General features: G+C 40.5%; 1 protein-coding gene across 2 annotated transcripts in view; it reads right to left on the bottom strand.

Annotated features, from left to right (window-relative positions):
* The window catches only part of PLPPR4 (phospholipid phosphatase related 4), a 40,435-nt gene extending 25,302 nt beyond the window's left edge, over window positions 1–15,133 (bottom strand). The window contains exons 1-3 of one of the 2 annotated variants that reach the window (XM_077905559.1): window positions 14,968–15,093; window positions 5,858–5,960; window positions 4,359–4,420 (exon numbers count right to left, since the gene is read on the bottom strand). In XM_077905559.1, coding sequence (XP_077761685.1) covers window positions 4,359–4,415 — 57 coding nt within the window. In that variant the 5' untranslated portion in view covers window positions 4,416–4,420; window positions 5,858–5,960; window positions 14,968–15,093. Of the gene's footprint in view, window positions 1–4,358; window positions 4,421–5,857; window positions 5,961–14,967 lie in introns of both variants that reach the window. The other variant, XM_077905558.1, reaches the window with a different exon arrangement.
* Window positions 15,134–23,725: the final 8,592 nt, after the last annotated feature.

Below are 23,725 nucleotides of genomic sequence, written 5' to 3'. Positions count from 1 at the left end.
GTCAGAAAAGAGTAAGATGCCAATCTGGGCCAAGGCTGCTGGTGGAAAATTGTGCATTATTGCTACAAGATAATTTAAACAACACTTGCACAAGAAATTTCAGAGCGAAATTTCTTTGCTTTTCATAAGAATAATTGGCACAAGAATCAAAGAACATAATTGTGTATATTCATACTACTCATGTGCAAGAGGTAATCTACAAGAAAAAGAACATGTTTAAAAGTGAATAAAAAATTTCATTTTATTTATTTTTTTATGAATAATGAATTTTATTTTATTTTTTAAAGATTTTATTTATTTATTCATGAGAGACACACAAAGAGAGAGGCAGAGACACGGCAGAGGAAGAAGCAGGCTCCCTGCAGGGAGCCTGATGTGGGACTCAATGCCGGACTCCAGGATCACGGACTCAACCACTGAGTCACCCAGGTGTCCCTGAATAAGAAATTTTAAATGAGAGGCTGGGAATCAATTCTGATGAAGTATCCCCAAATTGTATAAAATGTGAAATTTAAAACGTTTACACAATATATTGAAATCAAGTTCAAAACAGAAGAAATATCAGCAGATCAAAGGAATTTTACTAAATTTGTGCCACAAAGGAGATTGTCATAGGTCAGCACAGCGATGATAGAATTTTCCACTTCCTACGATGCAATATTTAATGACATTCCTCAGTAATTTTTGCCTTGTAGTTAATAGAGATAATGTTTCCTTAAAATATTGGCAATGATAATTACCAATAATATATACTTCAATATGGTATAGGGCTTTATAGTTTATAAGGCTATCTGAATTGCAGCATATTTAGATGAACTACAATGAATCTCAAAAATATGGGTTATAAAAAACAACACACTAACGTGTAGTATTGTTAAGGGAAGGAACAGGTCAAGAATGAGTCTATAACATCATTCAAGGTTTCTAAACTAGTTTTCAGAAATAAACTGGCTGTGGTTTCAATAGCATGCATAGGTACAAATTCAAACAGGGCAGTGTGATAGAAGGAAACCAATGCCAACCTTAGAGCCAGGAGAAGCCAGTTTCTCCCCTCATTTATTCCACTAGCTTCTGGAATTTGAGGCAAGTCATTTAACCTTTCTGGGCCTCATCTGTTGTCAGTGAAATGAGGGGTTGCTTACATTGCCATTTAGTTCTAGAATTCTCCATATGCTGGCATGATTTCAGAAACATTCTATTCCATTTCTTTTACATGGTCACTACCCTCTGTAATGTATTACCTCTGTCCTCTGCGTGATTCATTTCATCCTCTACAATGCTTCTAGGCTGATTTTTCTAGAGTTCACATCTGATCATGCCTTTAAGAGTGTCCCACCAATAACCAAAATAAGTGCCAATTTTTTAGAATGGTACTTATGACCTTTAACATTATATAGCCTAGTCTGCCTTTCTCATTTAATTTTGCTCCATACCTACTTTCCACTGTCTCAACCCACAAACAGCTTATGTTCCCATCACACTGATGTCTCAAAAGGCATGTTGTTGTCTCTGCTTCACATTACATTTTCACATTCGTGTCCCATAAAAATTGTCCTCATAAAGGTCAAGATCACATGATTTTTTTCTCCTTGAAACCTTCTCCATGCTCTTCATTCAGAACTGAAGACTCTTGACTCCTGTACTCCATATATATTTTATTGAAGGACCTGTTTGTCGGCCTTGTATTATAGTTTTCTGTATATTTCAGCCCTGGTCCTAAGATTATATACTTAAAAGTGAGAACTGTGTATCTCACAGTGCTTTGGAAGTTTTAGGTGGTCAGTAAATGTCCACCAAATTCAATCAAAAGAAGTCAGGACATTACTATTACACAGAAAACATGAACAATATCTTAACACTCACATAGCATTTGTGTTGGGCATGTGGGTGCCAGATACTGTGGTAAATTCAATAAAAGACTGCTGCATTCAGTCCACACCTTCTAAAGGATATTCCCAATTTACAGATGAGAAACTGAGGCAGATGTAGGTTACATGAATTGTCCAGGGGTCACGAAGCTGGTGAGTGGGAGCACTCAGATTCCTACCCAGGCGTCTACCTCCAGGACACATGCTGTAAACTTCTTTGCTCACGGCTGTCAACCTGCTTTCCCCTCAACATTGCTACAATGGCTGGGATTGCCAAAGGGGAAGAGGGTGTTTCAGGGAATATGTGCCCTTTGGGGGAAAAAAAAAACTGCTTCTTTACTATTACATAGTTTCTCTACCAACTTCTTCAGCATCCAAACATGAAAATTGCTTCTTGTGCTCAAATCTACTACCTATCTTTTCTACAGCTGAGTTCCCTTTTAGTTACTGAAGGTAGGATTTATTGAGCAGTAACTCAGGTCTAAGAAGAAAAGAATTTTTATTGGGTTGTTATTTAGGCATTTCCCCATAAATTATCTAATTTAATACTCATGACCCCTTTGGGAATTTTAAGATAAATCTTGAGAAGAGACCCTGCTACCGACCCTGCTACCACCAGAGAAGCTAAATGGCATGCTCAGCTTCTGAGTAGCAAGTCAGAGTGGGGAACCCTATCTGTTAAATTCCCTGGAAGCACAAGCCCCGCTACACCCTGCTGCCACTCTGGCACATGTCGCCAGCTGGCATTAGTCTGGTGCTTTTCAGGAAAGAATAGCCCCAGGCTTCAGTGGAAATGCCACTTAAGGACAGAGGCAAGAGCTGGCCATGCATGCGAGGGGTTTAAACAGAGGCATCAAGGGTGAAAAGTACTTGGTACTTTTAAATCACGCTCTTAATCATCTGATTTCCAAGGTCTTAAATTTCTTCCCTGTGTAGTTTCTCCAATGCAATTTTAATTTTTTTTTTTGGTAATATCTTAAGAACCCTTCATTATATGTTGGGTGTTTTCTGCTTTTATTTTCACTTTTGTTTTCCCTCGTAAAGAACTTCTGGTATAAAATACCAGGGATTGGGCATCCTTAAAGCTCCAGATGCTTTCTGTCCTTGATGTTTCCTTTGGATCACTTTCTCTAACTGCACAGAGATGGCCAGATGAAGGCCTCTGTCATAGTGATTGTCATATGGTATGGCAGTTGCTCCTTCACTTTTCTCTTCTCTTCAGTGATAAAACCCTCGAGAACAGAGAAATGGTCTTATTTATTAATTCTCTATCCCCAGGGCCTAGTAAAGCAAAGGACATACTCAGTAGCTTCAATGTAGAATAAAAACATACATGGATGGGTAGCTTGAACATATATGTTAAGTGTTTACACAATTCTTGTTGTGTGGTAATACGATAAAAGAAAAATCCCCATGTTAAAAGATCCTTGCCTTCTTCTATCACAGAACATGTTCCTATTATAAATTTCTAGAATTCTAATAATGTTTTTTTTAAGCATTGAAGAACACAAGAAACTCAAACTAAATCCTTCAAAAAGCAATAGTAGTTAATAGGGATGAGCAACCAGACCTAATATATATGTTAAGTTTGATGGGAAAACCCTGTTCTATGTTTTTATATCCAGATATCAATTACATCTTTGCAGCTCCAAAAACACTAATTACAATCAGTCAATGATCAAAGAGTAAAGTTTAAAATAATAATATATTTCTGTTTTATCACCCAAATATTGATACAGCATTAGACTGGCATAGTAAGCTTTGTAATCACCAGTTTTAACCTCAGGTTTTGAAGATTGGCTCCTCTTACATAATTAGACAATGAAGTATGTGCATTGTCTGGGAAAGCATTTTGTTCTTTAAACTAAATTAGACATTAAGACCTGAGGCTGGGGACCTGTACCTCAATTGTTGAAAGTAATTACTTTTAAATCTTTCCAGGTTCGTAATTTCTTTCTCCCTGGAACATATACCTGACTTTTAAAGACATGGGTACAAGTATCAATTTAATGCTACTAATATTTTCCAGATGCCATTTAAAGTAGTTTACATTTCTGATTCATGCAATCTTTGCAAAACCTCTTACTATTAACAGGTACTATCATCATCCCCACAGTACAGTTGAGAGAACTGAGGCATAGACAGATTAGATGATTCCCGCAAAACTATACAACTGGTTAGCTAGATTATAAACTCCAAGAAATCTACCACCTGAGTTCATGTTCATGATCATATACTTACTGCCTTTTTCTAAAAGATTCCACCTCTGAGCTTTGCCTTCACAAAGACATTGAGAAATAAACTAATATTAAGTACATTTTATCTTTATATACCTTGAATGCCACCCTACAATTTCTGCTGGGATTGGTATTGTGCATGTATTTTTTGATGTCTCTTAAAAATTAAAATTTTAACATACTTAGATTAAAAGGCATTTTCACTATTACTTGAATTATTTCATTCATATAGAGAAAGCATACATATTTTTACCTGAATGGTCTTACAAAGGAAATGTACACAGCACAGTACTTTTGGGGTCCAATACATATTTCCTAATATGAAACAACATAGGAGTAAAAGAAAAAAAATATTGTCATGCAATAATGTCAGGGAAATGAAATGTAACTAAAAATTACTAAAATTTTGAGATAGCACAATAAAAAAATTCTGATTTTGAGATCTAAAGTGACATATAATTTTACATTATAAACAGAAATTATTGAATTAGAGACATTTTGGAAACATTTTCTGAGTTGTTTACTAAATTCAGGCACGAAATTTGGCATTAAATCATTTAATTTAAGCACTATAAAAGTTTATATATTTTATTATATAATAAGTAATTGATTGATTTAACATTTATTGAGTGTATATTATGTGCCTGATATATTTTATTTGACCTATCAATTATCCAGCAAAGGAATTTCTTTTTCTTTTTTTTTTAATTTTTATTTATTTATGATAGTCACAGAGAGAGAGAGAGAGAGAGGCAGAGACATAGGCAGAGGGAGAAGCAGGCTCCATGCACCGGGAGCCCGATGTGGGATTCGATCCTGGGTCTCCAGAATCGTGCCCTGGGCCAAAGGCAGGCGCCAAACCACTGCGCCACCCAGGGATCCCCAGCAAAGGAATTTCTAATCAACTTTTTTAGATAAGAACTTAACAATGTCTCATGAGCCACTCTCCTATTACCCATCTCTCCTCTCTGTTGTGTTAACCTCTGCAATCTTAAAATGAAAGGGCAGTATGGAGGAAGGGACAGGGCCTATTGAAGCAGGTGGGATGGGAACTTTGGAATGAGCAGTCTGTAAAATCTTTCATAGCCCCCCCTCCCCCCCCCCATAGAGAGGGCGTCTTTTGGGTGGTGCTGCACCTGGCCCTTCTTACATGTTGGAATACTTATCTGGGTGATGAAGTATTAGCAATTTCTTCGCTCGTTTCTTAACTGGACTAGAAGGATCAGTAAGTAGGCTTTGGACTCAGCCAGAGAAGACTGAGGCCAAAACTAAGACCAAAGCTGAGGCTCAGTATAGTTTCTATCTCCCTATCTCTGTTAACTGACAAATTTCTTGACCAACATGACATTAATGCAACACAAATTTGTTGAGAACTTATTATATTCTCCCTGCTATTTCTATTGCTCTAGAGGTTGGAGTTTTAAAATGTGGAAAAAGGGGATCCCCTGGGTGGCTCAGTAGTTTGGAGCCTGCCTTCAGCCCAGGGTGTGATCCTGGAGTTCTGGGATTGAGTCCCACATTGGGCTTCCTGCATGGAGCCTGTTTCTCCCTCTGCCTGTCTCTGCCTCTCTCTCTCTCTCTGTCTCTCATAAATAAATAAAATCTTTAAAAAAAATAAGTAAAATGTGGAAAAAATAATTATATCCTGTCTAACTCATTTCAAAAGTTCATTTCTTTCTAGTATACAATTGCCTATCTTTTTATGTTTTCCCATGGAGAAGACTTATGATCTAAACCTAAATCTTGGGGTACCTGGGTGGCTCAGTTGGTTATAAGTCTGTCTTCAGCTCTGGCCTGCTTCTCCCTCTCCCTCTGTAACTCCTCTTGCTTGTGCTCTCTTCCTTTCTCTCTCTCTCTATCAAATAAATAAATAAACAAAATCTTTAATAAATAAATAAAATATACCCAAATCTTTAAAACTGGAAGCTCTCTATGTTTTAATCACTCAAATCTCAGTTGCTATGATACAAGCATCTCCAGATCATCACACAGGAGGCAAAAACTTGTTAATTCTTTAGGGTATACCCAACTGTCTCAAAAGACAAATTTCAATGAATTTCACCCTAATAGCCTTAATGAGGTCATTCATTCTCAGAGATTGGATTATCCTTTGATTCATCTTTTCTTGCAGGACATATTTTTTTTTAATTTCATAGATGGCCAAACTGAAACATGAGAAGATAAGTAATTTGCACTGGATAGCTGCTGCCGAGTTCATATATGGTAGCACAGAATTCTAAAAAGATAAGAATGGCAAGGTCTCACAGAATGTGCGCCTGCCAACATCCTTGGGTGAAGACTTGCAGTAGAGGGTTACACCAGTATATAGAAGGTGTTCAGTAAATGTGAATTTTCTCCCACTGACAAGGTCAAGTAAGGATATTCAAAGCAAGTGGCTTCCATTTTATTTTGTGTGTTTCTATCAATAAAAAATGAGCATGCAATCCAATAAGCATTTGTTTGTATGCATTTATATATTGAAACAAATTACTTTATCAGTGTATGCACATTATAAAACATACCAAAATGTGTGATACAAAAAAGTCAGGAAAACAACCTTCTTTCTGGAGAATTTACTAAAGTCTGAAGCCACATAAAAAGTTTATTTCAGACAAGATAAGGAGTGGCTGGGTGTTGGCAAATGAGAAACAGAAAACTCATTTACTAAGCACTGAGTTAGTTACTCAGTTGCTAAGCATTAGAAATTGCTAGCCATATTATATAATTTGTACACAATCAAAGAGTCACAAAACGAATGTGCCCACAGTATTTTCACTATTTTACAAATGTGGAAATTGAGATGAAGAGGGAGTGAGTGACTTGTCCAGAGTTCACTAGAATGTGTGTCTTATGTAACTAAAAGAGTTATCTATGAAAATTAGAATGATGAGTGTTTTTTGTTTAAATGATACCGCTCCTTGAAGTCTCAAATCTCAAAAAATCCCTAAGTATGCCTTAGAAAATAAAATGAGTATGAGTATAATTAAGAAATGAGGACTCATATAGACCCTTGGAGATTGATTTAATCTTCCATTGTTCAATAATTCATGAGACAGAGCAACATATTTTATGGGACATTCATCAGCACTTACTTTATAAATAAAAACATCTCCATTAGCTGAAAAAAAGAAAGTTAAGAACAAATTTATGTTCACGTTAGTGTTGTTTTATTCCATCCATTCAGTGAAAATTTATTGAAACTCTACTATGGACTAGGAAGTATGCCAGTAATGGTTCCATATTATTTCCACTAATTTAACTAAAAGGCACATAATAAGCAATCAACAAATATTTATTCAATGAATAAATGAACTGTCATGAAGGTACAAACAGATTACACTCTGGTACTTCATTTTAGAGCCCCCCTTTTGGAGACTACTTAATATACAATTGGTATCTTTTAGGCTCTGTCCACATGGGCTCAGTTTCTGAAGCATGATTAAGACTTTATAAAAAGGCAGTTTTACCACTAAGGCAATTGCACAGCCCAGGCTTTTGGTGAGGACATTAAACTGTAAAATAACACATTCACAGTAGTTCCATGGTTCCCACTCTCAAACAACAGTCTGCTAAACAAACTAATACCTCATTTACTTTTTCCTCTAAATTCATTGATTTTAATTACCTACATTTCTCCCTTTCTTTCATTTATACCTATTTCTAAGGCCACTTCTAGAAAAATATACAGAAGCCATCTTGTTACAGCAAATAAGAAAGCTGTATCCTCCTTTATATTACATTATCCTCCTTTATATTACATTAACATAAATGTTTTGTGATTTCAAAACAACTGAAGAATAATGGAACTACAGGACAATTGATTCAGGGTCTAATTACTGACAGGAAAAAACACCTCCACATTAATTGTCAAAATTAGTATTTCCGTTCTTGGCTTTCATAGTCCAAAATCCACTTGACCATGAGAAAATTATTGAAAGTACATTTCTCAGCTAATTAATTCCAGAAGAAACCATAGAAGCTAAGGTGCTCATAAATAGACATTTCACAGTCTAAATACAAACTTCTTTTCTTTTTTTCTTGTGCCCAACATAGGAGAATAGTACTTCTTGGATCTCTTTGAGTCTGTTACTTAATTTGTAGAACAGAGTTAATATCTACTGCTAAGTTGTATTTAAAGGATCACAAAAGACAATATACGTGAAAAATGACATCACATTATAATAGTTATTTTGTTACTGATGTTGTAAATTATATTCTTACTCCTTCCATGTTTCCTCTTTCCTTTACCCTCTGTCAGCGACCTCATGTCAAAGGAAGCAATTGTGAAATTGTAGGTGGGCAGTTAGGCAATAAGAAAGAAAAATATCACTTCCAAACTTAGAATCTTTAGCTGTAACCATGCTTTTCAAAAAGCCTAGCAATTTGGGAAAGTAGAAGATCCATTCACAATTGCTTTAACATGTTGATTAACACAGTGTAATGTCATGAAATAGGCAACCTAGGTCTTGAGATACAACTTTCAAACAACTAGCACAATTTGTTCACAGGTACAGTTAGAATTAGAATGACCTGTATTTTAAGTGTTTAATCCAGGGGGAAATTTTCTAAGATGAGGAATTCTAGAAATAGTAATAATTAGGACTAAGCACCAGAACAGGAGTCGGGAGACTCAGGTTCTATTCCTGATCTGATGTTAACCAGAGTGTTTCTTTAGGTAACTCAGTTAACCTTTTCAAGCCACAGTTTTCTCATCTGTGATAGAGGAACCAGGCCAGATGTTCTTGGAGTGCATGATTTTATTAGAATTAATTCTGTAATACAATATTTCTTCACTTTTTTTTTTTTTTAAGAGAGGTTGCCTGAAAAATAGCCTGGGCTGTACACATATGCGGAAGGGAAATCTGCTGTGCATAATATTTGTAATACACTCTTGACATAAACACAGACAATTGTGCCTTAAGTGCTTTTTATTTAACAAGCCAGCTTAGACAACCCAAGTGCTGAAAGGAATCTCCATGGTTTGCCCACAGACTGGATCCCCATTACCCTCACTTGGACTTCGCTCTTACCTTCTAGGTTCTCATGCATTTTCTCCTAATTCCCCCATGGCCTGGCCTCCCTCTGGTTCTGTTATGTCTTTGGGATTCATCCTTCTGAAGACCTGCAGATTCTCCTTTTCCAAGCTTTATTTCAGTTCCAACAACCCCTCATTCCTTACCTAGGTGCTCAGTCTCCACAGGAGGCTCTTGGGTGCCCTGCGCCATCCCAAAGGAAACACATTATTTAGGTGGACAGATACTGTGTCATCTATACCTCCATGTCAGGATTAAATCACTTTCTGTGAGTAGGAGACAGTGCTAACAGAGCCAAGTTCAGTAGCTGAATAAAGGAGAAAAACTTGACTGTACATCTTAGAAGAAGCCCCAACCAGATATCTTTCAAGGACATGCCTTTAGATACCATGATACCCAGGCATGGTAGAGGTCATTATCCCCATTCCCACTTTGTTACATTTACCTTTATTATTAGAGCATGGGAGAGGGGGAGCAGTGTGATGGCAATGCAAGAGTGAGATGGACCAGCACTCAGATCCCGGCTGCTTCACTTCATTGCCATCTGTTGCCAGAAACATTTAGCTCTCTCAGCTACGGTTTGCTGATTTAAAAAATAGGGATAATAATATCTTCTTGTTAATACTTTAATGCAATATTAATGCTACCTTCTAGGGTAGTCCTCAGGATGAAAAATAAAGTATGGGCAGCGTCTGTCAAGCAGAGGAGGACTGAAATTGATTACTCTGTTTTATTACTACTACTATTATTCTTAATCTCCTTTGAGGTTGGTAGAAGCCAAATGTTTTCTCTTTTTCCTATTAGAGAAAAGTGGGCCAAAGGACATTACGAGCGACTTGGCCATGGAGACACAGTAGGATGGTGATGGTGCCTAGGAAGAGCACAGAATTCCCTAATAGCAGGTTCTGCATATTTATCAATACTTTGTATTTGTGGAAATGTCCTCATTTAGTCTCTCTAAAACTTAGGCATCTAATCTCTATTTCCTTCTTGTTTTTCATCAAAGAACTTTGTGCATTGTGACTCTAAAAGAGGAGGAAAAATTTGTCAGCTCATCTCTGTTGGCAGGGTTTGCAGGACTTCTTTGAGCAGACTATTTCTCTATGCCACCCAGAAAAGGGAAAAGCCTACAGTTACTATTTTGGTATGTGCAATGCAGAAATGTGATTTTGTACTTCTTACTGATGCCAAAGTTTATGTAGAAGGAAATAAGCTAGCTATATTTCCCAGCAAGAAGATCAAATGAGTTATATAATTTTCATATAGATCATGAGCTAGAACAGAAGTCTTGTGAATTAAGGTTTGCTACAATTAAGAATCTGCGGACACTTCCCAGCAGGAAAAAAAAAATCAGATTAACATTTTATCAGGACACCAGAATGTCTGGGCATGGTGTTTAGACTGACCTAACTAGGGTATCTGTGCTCAAACAAAGGCTGTTGGAACTTCTCCAGGTAGAACGGCAACTGAGAAACAATGGCTTTTACTCCTTAACACACTGTCTGGTTTCCAACCCCATAATAATTAGCCTGAATTAACAAAATCCTGAAATACAACCATTGTTAAGTACAACATTCACACTAGTGAAAACTTCCTGTATGATTTCAAGTTTGTTGTGTTTAAAATATTCTGATTCTGTACTGCTTCTGATACTGCTATTTTATGCTTAATGGAGATAGATGTACTCTCACTTGACCTCTGTTTGTGCCTGCCTATATGTGGAGGGGGAGTGTGTGTGTGCGCGCGCGCGCAAAAAACAAAAATTTCAAACTATCTGTCTCTGTGATCCTATAAAAGTATCCTTGCATATTGGCCAAATACAGCTCTTCTACTTCCATTTTAAAAATCCATTAAATTAGTAATAAAAATGTATGTCATAAAATAGAACATTTAAATGAAAAGAATCTCTTTCCTATTTATTTATTAAGAGTCTTTTTGGCTTCAAAGGTATTTGTCATTTGTTTATATTACATACTGGATTGATGTGAACTCATATCCTTGAGCAGGATGACTAATGAGAACCAAATGGTGAGTCTGAGCACAGGTACAACCATTATGATGCCTTGTATGAAGGAAATGCATTAGGTACCCAGAAAATCAGCCTTATCAAATGTAATATTGGGTGATTAAGCTTGAAAGACCTTTTACTAATCTATGGGTGCTGCTGGTTGCAATTGCCACTGTAAGTGATACAACCAACAGTTGGAGAGTGCTTTGCAACTTTAAAGGCAAAAGAAACCTTTTCTTCAGTGGAACATTCCTTTTTAACCTGCTTTTCTGTTCAACTTGATAAGGCCTTGGATATGCTTTTTTGAGAGCTCCTTTCAAGTTGAACAATGCAAAACCAAATTAACAAACTTGTTCAAAAAGCAAGGTACTGTGCTGGAAATCATCATGGTAAATTTAAATCACCATGTAATATTAATATATTTAATTACTGTCACCCATCAGCCTTCATCAGCAGACAGTTGGCAGCATAAACCAAAGATGTAAGAAAAATTAATTCTATCTATTAATTTAATGTTTGCTTAACATTGGTGAACTGTGACAAGATTAGTTGGTTTTAGTGGCTGAGCAATTCAAGCCAGTGTCCCCAGGGATGTAATTAATCTCCATACTCTTGACATTCTGCACAAGATGCTGGGGTCTCCACTCTTTTTCTGTACCTGGCCATGGGGACTTACTGGGGGGGGGGACTCTGGCCCCTAACTAGTGAATCAGTCAGTATGGGGAGTGGACACTCTTCAGCAACCTTTTGTGCCTAGCATCATCCTGTGAAAGAAGAACTCAGCTGAGGAAGATGGTCTGTTATCAGGCAAAACTGTTACCTTGGTCCATGTACCCTTACTTCAAACTACAGTCCCCTGTGTTTACCTGTGGGATACCAAAGGCAGTAACTTTGTCTGTGTGAATATTCTTTCAGCGTGTCGAGAGAGACAGTTGGGGGCAGTGGTTAGGAGCACATGCTCTGAATCAACAGCCAGCTCTACCTCTGACCTTGCTTTGTAAACCTGGGCAAGTTGTTCAACTTACCTGAGTTTCTGTTTCTTGTTCTCTAAAACATAGATAATAATAGCATCTTTCTTAATGAGAACCTCTGAAAACTGAATGCGATGGTGCAGGTAGAGCACTTGGCTTCCTTTATTCTTAGTACCTAGTAAGTGCTTCATAAATGGTCACCATTATGACTGTACAAACTGTTACTAGCTCTCAGTTGGTTACTCTCTCCATTCCTGTCCACTAAAATAGGTCAATTTCAGGAATGCTCTGGAACCCAAAACACCTCTGGAAATTGGGGAGAGGTGGCTTAATTATTATCTGAAGTAACAGAGAAAGGCTTGAGATAGGTGCTTTGGACTGATCTGTGATGAAGGATTCACTCATGTTTCACTTTTCCATTTAGTTACTAAGGTCTTGGGAAACGATGTTGTAAAACGACGTGTCATTATTCTAGAGCATTTTAGTGACATGTTAATTCCTATGTATTCATCCTCCAAAGGAGATATAAAGTTCATTCTCACTAGCTTCAAAATGAGTCATTCCAAAGAAGCTTGGTAGTGCATCCTGTCAACTCCTTAAATAATTGGTATACTAATTGTCTCCCCCAATTGTCTAGAGGCTCTTTAGTTGTTCATCACACATTGAAGTTTCAGGGAGATAATTTGCAACCCAATTTTTGTGACTCTCACTTTGAAATCTGTTACTCCCAAGATATAATGTCATTAATGCTCAAACTCCACACATAGTCTTCAAGTAATTATTTGAGAGCTTGCCCTGCTAAGGAATTTGTAAAGGGTCTCTGAATAGGTCAGTGGGAATGTAATGATTTGGGGCTATTTCCACTCATGGAAAAGAAGTGACATTTGTGAAATGCTTGTTCCTAGAGATATGTTTCAAATGCATTATGAGGTATTTTAACTTATAAAATTTTAGATTAAGGGACATGTACCCTGTGGAAGGTACTTCAAAAGACTCCTTAAAGGCAAGTCCTTAATTCCCTGGTTTGCATCCTTTTTCATAAGAGTATTTTCCTTGAAGCCATACAACTGCAGTGCATATGTGGTCAGCTTCTAGCTGACCTCAGGTGTGCTCCATCCTGAAGGTGGAACCCAGAAATGAACTGATTTCTCCTAGTACACATAAGGGGTCCAGAGATGGATGAAAGTGCTTTAGTATAAAACCACAGTGGCTTAGCACAATGCGACAAGTGGCCTGACATGATGTAGCTTAAAGTCAGGTATTCCATTTTCTTTCTATTTATTTTCCCTTTTCATCACAGAATCTTCTGCTGCCCACATCTTTCTGGAGACAACTCTCTATTATCTTTCAACAAAATTATCTAAACCATGACCTCAAAATCCCTTGTGAAAAAGGGCAAAAATAAATGAATCCATTAATTACTTTAAATAAACAGCATATCTCTATTTTTTTTCTTTTTTCCCCCCTATGGGTCATGGATGAAGGAGTCACTCATCATTTTTCTGAGACTTATGCAAGTCACATACATCTTTCTTAAGCTGAAACCATTTTTCAAATCTCGGACACCTAAGAGAAATTTGCAAATATACTATTCTCTATCAGAACAATCTGACAACGTCCCTTCCCCTAAGTTTCAAGGCAGTGGCTATCCCTCAATATAGATAAGCCTCACAATCATCAAATACACAATCTAGTATATGTACTTGGAAGTGCTAAACCTCCATATTTGTCTGAAAAGACAACCAATGAAGGACGTTTATAATTCAGCAACAGTCCTATATTCCTTATTGCAATCCGGACTTTAAATACAGAACATAATTTTATGACTAAAATCATCTAATTTCCCAAAACCTATTCAATGCATCTCTTTTCTACCTATGACTTAATAAACCTCTTGCTTAAAAAAATGTCTTCCTAATGCAATGGACCACAGTGCATGGAATCACTGTACCTGTCAATCTTTATAACCCTCCCATAAATCGTTCCTTTCTTCAACACTGCATTTTGGTAAGTTAGAGGGTCATTATGACTACATCTGCCTGTTAGTTGCTTATCAGTAAGACTGCTCAGCCCCAAATAAAAGCACATGTACAGATCATGCAAAAGCAGATGAGGGTCACATATTTTTAAAAATATTATACGTCCATATATACATCCCTACATATATAGAAGTTCCCGTGTATATGTACAATTTTTGTTAGCCATGGAAAAGGGCCAATAGACTAGAGATGCAGACCCAGTATTAGGAGTAGATGGGAGCACCCCAGTCATTATAATCGGGGGGATGTGTTGCTGTTTTTAAACAGAGCCATCAGTAATTCCAGGGCTCTCTAGACGTCCCCAGACCTCGTACACCCCGAGCACGGCCGGGTGCAGTTGAATTCTCACCGAAAGCTCAGAGTTCTCCATCCGGGAGGCTGCAAGCGCAAGCCCCGAGCGCGGGCATCCTGGCCGCTGCGGGCCGCGGCGCACGCTCACTCACACAGGTACCTCCGCCCGCAGGCCGCCCCTGGGGCACCCGCCCTGGGACACCCGCCCTGGGACACCCGGCCTGGGACACCCGCCCGGGGGCACCCGCCCCTGGGACACCCGCCCTGGGGCACCCACCCGCCCTGGGGCACCCGCCCTGGGACACCCGCCCTGGGACACTCGCCCCTGGGACACCCGCCCTGGGGCACCCACCCGCCCTGGGACACCCGCCCTGGGGCACCCGCCCTGGGGACACCCGCCCTGGGGACCGCCGCTCGCGGGCGCGCTTGGGGAGGGGGGGGGGCTCCGGAGCAACCAGCGACCGCCCCCGGCCGCGCAGGACCCGCGTAGCCGTGGCGCCCCGGAGCCGGCCCAACTCACCTCCACGAAGTAGAAGCAGGGCAGGAGGGTCACGCTGTCCTTGATCACTTTGCCCTTTGGCCTCTCCTTCGCCGACATCCCGGCCGCGGCGCGAGCGGCGAGCTCCCGGCAGGTGCGCAGCGCGGCGAGCCGCCTCCTCCAGCCGCAGGCGCCCGGCGCCGCTGATGTCACGGGCCCCGCGGGCGCCGCCCGCCCGCCCCGCCCCGCCCCGCGCCGCGCCCCCGCGCCGCCCCCCGCGCCCCGCCCCTCCTTGCGGCAGCCCCGCGCCTCCCCGCGCCCGCAGGTGCCCCCCGCTCTGCCCCAGCGAGCGCCGCTGCGGCCCCGGCGCCCCTCCCGCCCCTCCCGCCCCGCCCGCCCGCGCCGCGGAGAGCCTGACGTCAGGCGAGACCCGGGAAGGGGGGGCGCAGCCCTGGATGCTGCAGCGGCGAGGCTGGGGAGCGCCCCCCGCCCCCCCCCGGGCCTCCGGGGGCTCCGGGCCTCGGGAGGCGCTCACCTACCGCCTGCCGGGAGCAGACCCGGCCCCCGCGGCAGCCCGAGCCCGGCGACCCCGCGGCGGAGTGGCATCCGAGCCCGGAGCAGGCCGCGGAGGGAGCGTGCGGCGGGCGGGGGCTCCCCAAGGAGGGCTCCCCCGGGCCCCTGCGGACACCTTCCTGCACCCGCCTGGGGAGGCCGAGGGCTCCCCGCCTCGAGGGAGGCCCAGTGCACCCCTTCCCACCGAGCCCCAAGGCCAGGGCATGTTCCGACCCCCTTGTGTCACCTCCACAGCAAAGCCAGCATCGCCGCCTTAACTAACAGGAGGCACCTCTGCAGACAGCAACCATCTAAAATGAGTCCTTCACCTCATTGGCAGTGAGCTTGGCTGGTCTCCACTTTGGGACCCTTGTGACAACCCAGAAGGGCCCGGTGACACAGAGAGGAAAACACCCAGCAAATATAAAACACTGCATTGTACTAATAAAGATTCCCACTTCCACGATGGCCTGCCCCCGCCACCCCCAAATCTTTAAAGTCTCTTTTAAGCATCTGACCACCAATGCCAACATTCCCACTCCAATTTCAATCCCCTGGTGACCTCATCTAAACAAGTCACCTCTCAAATGCCCCCACCTCCAAACACCGTGACACGGGGGGTTAGGGTTTCAGCATAAGAATTTCGAGGGGACACAGAGATGCAGTCCACAGTACACTCCAGTAGGTCTTTGGCAGCACGGAGACAATCTGATCTGCCAATGTCCACATTTCACTGGCACTACCACCTTCTGCCCTCATTTTCTTGGGTTCCAGAGCCCAGCTATACAAACCTTCATTTCCACCTCCCCACGCACCGCACTAAGCAGGCAAAAGCCCAGCCCCAGTTAAAGCCAATTCTCTGCCCTCTCCAGAACAATAGAAGGTGGGCAGAGAAAAACACAGCCCTGTGGTGTTGTCTCACATTACACTGATGACCACAAACTTCAAACAGGCCCCACTACCCCACGGCCCTAGTATTTTTCCACAGTCTGTTCACTTTCTCACTCTGGGCACCAACTCACGCTTTCTTTTCCTTCAGATCTTGTCATTCTCAGCTAATGACATCAACTCATTTCACTCAGACAGTGGAAGTAATCAGAAGAGAACTGGGTTACCTTCCACAGCCCACTACTTGCTCCCATCCCTCATTTTCCACAACCGCCATCGCCTCTTTCCGGGATTGGCACAATAGCCTCCTCTGGACTCTTCTACCAGTTTCCACTCAAGCAAGGCCCCTAACCTACAAACCATTTCCAGGAGCCAGAATGAACTTGTAAAATGTAAATCCAACTGTGTTACTTCTCTTCCTGAAACCTCCAAGAGCTCCCTGTCACATTCAAGAGAAAATCTAACCTCCCCACGTTTTCCTTAAGCCCTCCCCCAAGGCTCTCCCCGAGTCATGGGCTTCATGTATGTTGCTCTGTTCCTTAATGATCTGGAAATCCCAGTCTAGCTTTGTACTGCCTCGGGGACTTTGCACTTACCGTTTCTTTGCCCAGGAATGCTCTTCCATCAACACTGCATGGCTTAATCTCTTACTTAATTCATACCTTTGCCCAAATTTAAACTCTTCAGGACCATTCGCTCCACCTAAATAGCAATAATCACTTCAGGCCTCCATTACTCTTTATCCTTCTGTATTATTTTCTTTTTCTTCATAGAACTTGCCACTATCTGATAGTTTATCAAGTATTTATTGGCTAATTTTTCATTGACTCTTATTGACTTTATCTCCCACTAGAATATAAGCTCTAAAAGGTCAGCAAGTCTTATGTAGTAACTGGAATTGTGCCTGGCAAATAGGCATTCAGTAAATATTTGTTGAAGAAGTGAATGAATCAATTAAATTAAATGATGGAGGTATAGGTGGAAAGAAATAAACAATGCATATAAAACCACGGAATGTATTTTCTTCCACATACCAAATGTTCAATAATTGTTAGTTGATTCTGTTTATCAATCATCATGCTATTAATCTGCAAATATCCTTCTCACTACTGCCAAAGTTCTTTTGTGTGCATTTCTTTTTTTCAACTTTCTTAGTACCTCAACAGAATTTTCAATTTCGGGGAGCAGTAAAAAAAATAAGTTAGGAGATTTCTGAATTTATCATCTCAGCTTTTCTATATAAAGGGGAGAAGGCTAAAACTGTAGCACCTTAATGTCATTAGCCAAGAGCTGAAAACATGTGGTAAAGTATCAAAGATGCATGCTGACCACCTTCAATAATTCAAGAAATCATTGAAGCCTTAGAAAGGTACTTTCCTTTTCTCTCTAGGTAGTTTGACCAGCGTGACCTGACCACATGGTCCGGGATCAAGAAATGCTTAAGAATTCGAATCCGATGTCTATTGTGAATCCTTTATGCTTCCCTTAACCAGATTCTCTTTTCTTTTCTATTTGTTTTAAAATATTTTCTTTCTCCTCTAACATCACTTCACAAAACAATCCAGCTACCTTTTGCAATCTTCCAAATACTAAACACAATACTTTTACATTGGCGTAATAGTGTGATATATATTTTACCTACTTTAACTTTTGATGTTCAAAAGAATGCAATGAACAGGGGCAAATTACTTCCCTCTTTTATAGAATAATCTTGTAGATGAGATTCAGAGGTGGAAGACATTAAGAAATAAAAGATTGAATCAGAAGAAAATGAGATTTGGAGTCAGAGATCAGAGTTCAAGCTCAGGATTTATATTTGAAATCTGCTCTCAAGCAAGTCACTCCTGAAAGCAAGTTTCAGTTCCTTAACACATAAAATGAGAAATGTATTGGTGCCATCTGACAGCAGCCCTTGGGAACTCAAATGTGACAGTATATGTGAAAGCACTTGGGATGTTATCAAATTGGTCCATCTATTCATCTGTCCATCCATTCAATCTACAAATATTGATTGCCCCCCCCCACTATGTGGGAGACACATTTCTTACAGTATACCCATTGAATAAAATAATAGATATGGTTCCTACTCTCACAGAAATCAGAGTCAATGCAGGTGGACGGGGGAGATGCAGGACAATAAATCAATCATAACAATAGAAAGCAGTTACGTGATACTCACTACAGACAAGTCATAGTTAAAAATGCTTTGCACCCATTACCTCATTTAAATCTTACAACATCTTTAAGAACTGCACACTATTGGGTTACATTTTTTGGTTACAAGACCTGAGTTATTGTACACGAGGGCAACAACTGCAATTAGCTGAGATTTTGAACCTAGTAGATTACTCCAAGCTCTGTGAGTTACTTATTTTTTTAGTAGGCTCATGCCCAAGGTGGAGCCTAATAAGCTTGAACTCATGACCACAAGATCAATACATGAGTGGAAATCAAGAGTCAGATACCCAACCGACTGAGCCACCCAGGTGCCCCTCAAAGCTCTGTGACCTTAAGGGCTACACACACTGTCTCTTGTAACAAAGATATAATTACCTCTTGTGATGTACGCTAATAGGCAAACAATTAGGCTGAAGTTATAATTACTATGGAGAAACTTCTTAAGTGTGGTGGTCAAGGAAAGCTTTGGGAAGGGTTGACCTCTGAGCCACTTCCAGCATTGAGGCTACTAGAGGACATTCCTGAAATTAAAAATGCTCCATCCCACACTCATCATGCACATCCACGTTTGGGCCAAGGGCAGAACTTAGACATTGAATGTTGCTTCAGGTTTGCTAGTTGCAGCTTCTCATGATAATAGCGGCATTAAAAACAATTTACTGTGCCTCCCAGAACTTGAATATTTTCCAGTGGAAATCCTGTTCCAGTGCATTCAAATGAAAACCAGCACCCACGGAAACAGCACCCACACCACGGAAAACACAGCATCTGACATTTCCCAAGACAGAGTACTTCACAACACAAATAACCTGGAAAAAATATGCCTGAAAATGCATTTGACGTGATCGTTAAAACTGTCAGACTCCTGAGATAAGGAAGAAGTGGTTTTCCTGTGTGTTGGTTTTAGGTGCTCACAGCCAAATACAAACTCTTTTTCAGCTTCCTGGCAACTACACATCCTTGGAATACTGGTCTGACATTTATCTTTAAGGTTGAAAAAAGTATATTTAATTTAGTAATCTATATCTCAGACATCAGCCCACTTCCCAGCAGTTTGAGGAGGCAATGTAAGATTTTATTTCATTTTTCTGGAAGAGAGAGGTTTAAGAGAACTGAATGTGTGAAGGAGAAAGAATAGTGAAATGAGCAAAGTCCTAGCAGATGGAAAAGCAATGTTCTAATTCTAGCCTCGTCATTGACCGAGGAGAACATTTTACCTCAGGAACTCAGTTTCTTCACCTAAAAATGGAGTTAGATTGATAAAATGAATATCTGTTGTTTTTGTGTGTCTAAGACCCATTGTTCCTTCTTGTGAGGGTGACTTGAATTTTCATTGATGAACTGTCCACTCCTATAGTCAAAGCTGTAGCGAAGGTTTTCAGTCCTCTCCAGGCCAACTGAGGGAGTGAGGACGGCAAGCCAAGCAAAAATGAATGGAATCAGTTCCCCAGGAATTTGAATTTTGAAGGGAGTGATATGGAGATGGAAAACTCCTCGTATCTATTCATGGCAGGTGCAGAGAGAACACCGACGAATATTGGTCCTTCGGTTCTCAGAATTGACCTGTTCCTTTCCCTTCAGAAGTCTGATTTTCCTCTTTTTTTGTTTCTTTGCAAATTCCCATATCCTTTCAAATAAATTCTCGTCTCCATCTCTCTTTGTCTCTCTCTCCCTCTTCCGCTGTCCCTTTATCTCATAAATTTAGCCAGAATCCACTTTTGATGGCTGCAACCAAAAACCCCCAAATGAATACAAAAGGATCACAGGACACTTACCCTCTAAAGGATGAACTTAAGACCTTAAAAAAAAATCTGACACCTAACAGTATTCTCTGGCAGAAGATAATTTTAAATTGAGTTTTACATTTTCCTACTATCACTGACTTTTGCCTACCATGGTCCCCCGTGATTCCCTATGAGGCCAAGGTAAAAGTTGACTTGCACGCTTCTACTGAGCCCCATTCCACAGGAATATGCCTTTTCTGTGAGAGTAGCAGCTCTCCTGAGAAATCCCATAGCAGCGACAGAAGGAACCAAAAAAAAGTTGCATTGCAGAGTTTTGCTGTGGGTATGCAGTGACATACTAATGTGTTAAGAATGGGTTACAACTGCCCTACCAAATATTTACCTCTTCAGGGTTGTGGCAGGGTCTGTGCAAGACCTTTAGTGCAGTTGCTTGAGTACTAAAGAATTCTGCTTGGGTAGAACATCATATGATAGCAAGTCCAAAGGGCTACAAGTCCAAGGAACAGAGGAGCAGCCCCAGAAACTGCTGCTCCACCCCAGTGCACTGAACATAGCCAAGAAGGAGCCCCGCCATCTGGAAACCCATTGGACATACCATCCAAACAGCTGCAGAACATGTTACTGCCCAAGGGGCATGGGGCACAGCCCCAGGTGTGTTGGAGGGTAAGACGGTGCAGCTTCCTTGTGGGTACAGATAAAAGCAGTGACTAATATGTGTCTGTCTTATAACTATTTTGTCCATAGGTGAGTAATGTCTCTTTTATGGGGTGCAAGTGCCCTAAAAACACATGCACATTTTGGAAATAAGAGCAAGGTTTTTGTTTCAAAACTTCTGACATGAAAATTTTAATTGGATTTAAAAACATCCAATTATCATGAGAAATTTAAACATTGCTTTGGTCAATGAAAGCAGAGCTGTTGGATTCTTTCAGTGTAATTTCAAGGGTTGTTGTATTTTCAGTGATTGCAAAGCAATGATTTTAGATTTTTATCAGCTACTTGTGCAAAGATTTTTTTCCAATGGTAGCTATCACAAAGTTAGAGAGATCAAAATTTTTAATTTTAATTGTATGTACAAAATCATATTTATGAGGGTAAGCTCGAGTTTTCCATTAAAAAAATAGAATAGATTTTATCTGGAAGTTTTATATTTAAGGTGCTCCCCTAAAATTTGATTTGTCTTCATACTTACATACTGTAAAAACATAATTAATTTTTTCCAAGTTTCATGTAGTTGCCCTTAATTTTCTTTTACTTTACCTTAGTGTGCTGTATTAATACACTATTTTATGTGTGAAAAGGTTGAGAAATACATGAATATAAGTTGACTCTTGTTTTTCTTTCGGTGTCACACTGAGCAATTGATTCTCTCCTATCTTATTGGTAACTAACATGCAGCAACTCATTGAAGTCTAAGTGACCCAACCACTCATTCTAAAACTCTTGTCATCATTTTGGACTTACTCTTGCATTTCATCCCTTGTATTTGGTCTCCAAGTCCTTTTGTTCTTTCATATTTATGTCTCCCCTATTTCCATTGGCATCAATTAATACCTGGTTTCCTACAAAAGTTTGCTGTGTCCTCCAAGCTCTTTTTTGCATACGACACCCCTCTAAATAAGGGCTCCATTGGACACTCCTTCTGTCTTCGTTAAACAGCCTTGTTTTCCTCTCTACAGATTGTGTCCTCTCCTGTGATGAGCTTGTTTGAGCCATACTTAGACCATGCTCATTCTGCCTCTGAGGCCACTCACATGCTATTCTCCTATCCTGGAACACATGCACATCTCACATATCTGAGGTTTTTTTCAGATATTTATTTATTTATTTATTCATGAGAGACACACAGAAAGAGGCAGAGACACAGGCAGAGGGAGAAGCAGGCTCCCTGCAGGGAGCCTGATGCAGAGCTTAATCCCAGGACCCTAGAATCACGACTTGAGCCACAGGCAGATGCTCAATCCCTGAGGCACTCAGGTGCCCCACATTTCTGAGTTTTTTATTCATGCTACTCCATGCTCTCAGTGACCTCCATCTCAACAGCAGTAGACTTTATTTTACACTGCTCAATGTAGCACTTGATTATGACCTTGATTATTTTGTGTTATTTAGTATATTCTAATCTTATATTCCCACCTGTAGGAGTAAACTGAGGGAATGACACACGTCATTTCATTTCTATCCATCCCTTCCATTACATTTCTGCTCTTACCATTTTGTTCAAGTCTTCCTTGTCTCTGTGACGTTATAGTAGCCTCTGGGTCAATTTCCCTGGTTTTATATCTTCATTTTATTTTTTCCTTCTTTCTTTTTTTCCCTAAATATTGTGAGAGAGCGAGCATGAGCAGGGTGGAGTAGTAGAGGAAGAGGGAGGAGAAGACTCCTGGCTGAGCAGGAAGCCCAGTGGGGGCGGGGTCTCCATCCCAGGACCCCGGGATCATGATCTGAGCCAGAGGTAGATGCTTAACTGACTGAGCCACCAGGCACCTCATGTCTTTATTTTATGGTCAATTCTTTAATTTTGCACCAAGATAATTCCCCAAAAGCACAATTTTGATCATGTCACTTATTTGCTAAAAAACACTCCATAGTTCTCCAGGCTCTCACCTGGCATTTAAGGGCATCCTTGGTCTGGTCTCCACCAATCTTGGTCTCATCTCGACTGTCCCCTGTGTGGACCCTACACACAACCTTTAGCAAAGTATTTCATGCATTTCAAGAGTTCAGTGAATACTTATTGAATATGAATTATAAGCCTGGAACAATAAAGACTCTGAGTAAATACTTCGATTAATTAATTTAGGGTTTCATGATTTGTGATCCTGCTGGGATCAACATTCTCTTCTTTTTTCAACACTTTGAGCATATTGGCAATTTCGACAAGTGTGAAGGCATCCAACACACAAACAAGAACCTATTTTAATTAGTCCAGAGTGACTCCTGTTTTTCAATCCTTCTGCAATTACCCGCTGATTGCATAACTTTTTTATAATAATTAGTCCAACATGAGAATTTTGAGCCTCTCTCTGGAGCTGCAGAGAAATGTTCTTCAATAAAGCAGCTCTGCATCCTCTTCTCTTTCCTTCCCAGTGAGTGGCTAACCATGCACTCTCAAATACTAGATCTCAAATTGTCCTAATTTCTACTGAAGACTCACTTCCAGTATGAAGTTTTCTGGCCTTATCTTCAGGCTCTAAAGCTCCAGATGTTTTCTAGAGTCCAAATGTTAGTTGTCCTCTTTTTCCTCTGAGCACCTGTGCACTTAGATGCCTCTTGTATATATATATATTTTCACCCACTCTGGTCTCCTTGGCTGTTGAACTCGTCTGTGGACTGGGAATTACATCTTATTTGTCATACTAAACTAAAATTTCTCTATGTCCACTCTTGAATTTGAATGTCGTGATGATAAACATTATGTTTTTTTATTGAGGTAT

This window comes from Canis aureus, chromosome 8 (genome assembly GCF_053574225.1).
Source record: "Canis aureus isolate CA01 chromosome 8, VMU_Caureus_v.1.0, whole genome shotgun sequence".
Classification (NCBI taxonomy): Eukaryota; Metazoa; Chordata; class Mammalia; order Carnivora; family Canidae; genus Canis; species Canis aureus.
The sequence above is the reverse complement of the archived record's forward strand: the minus strand, read 5'-3'. Positions and strand labels throughout refer to the sequence as shown.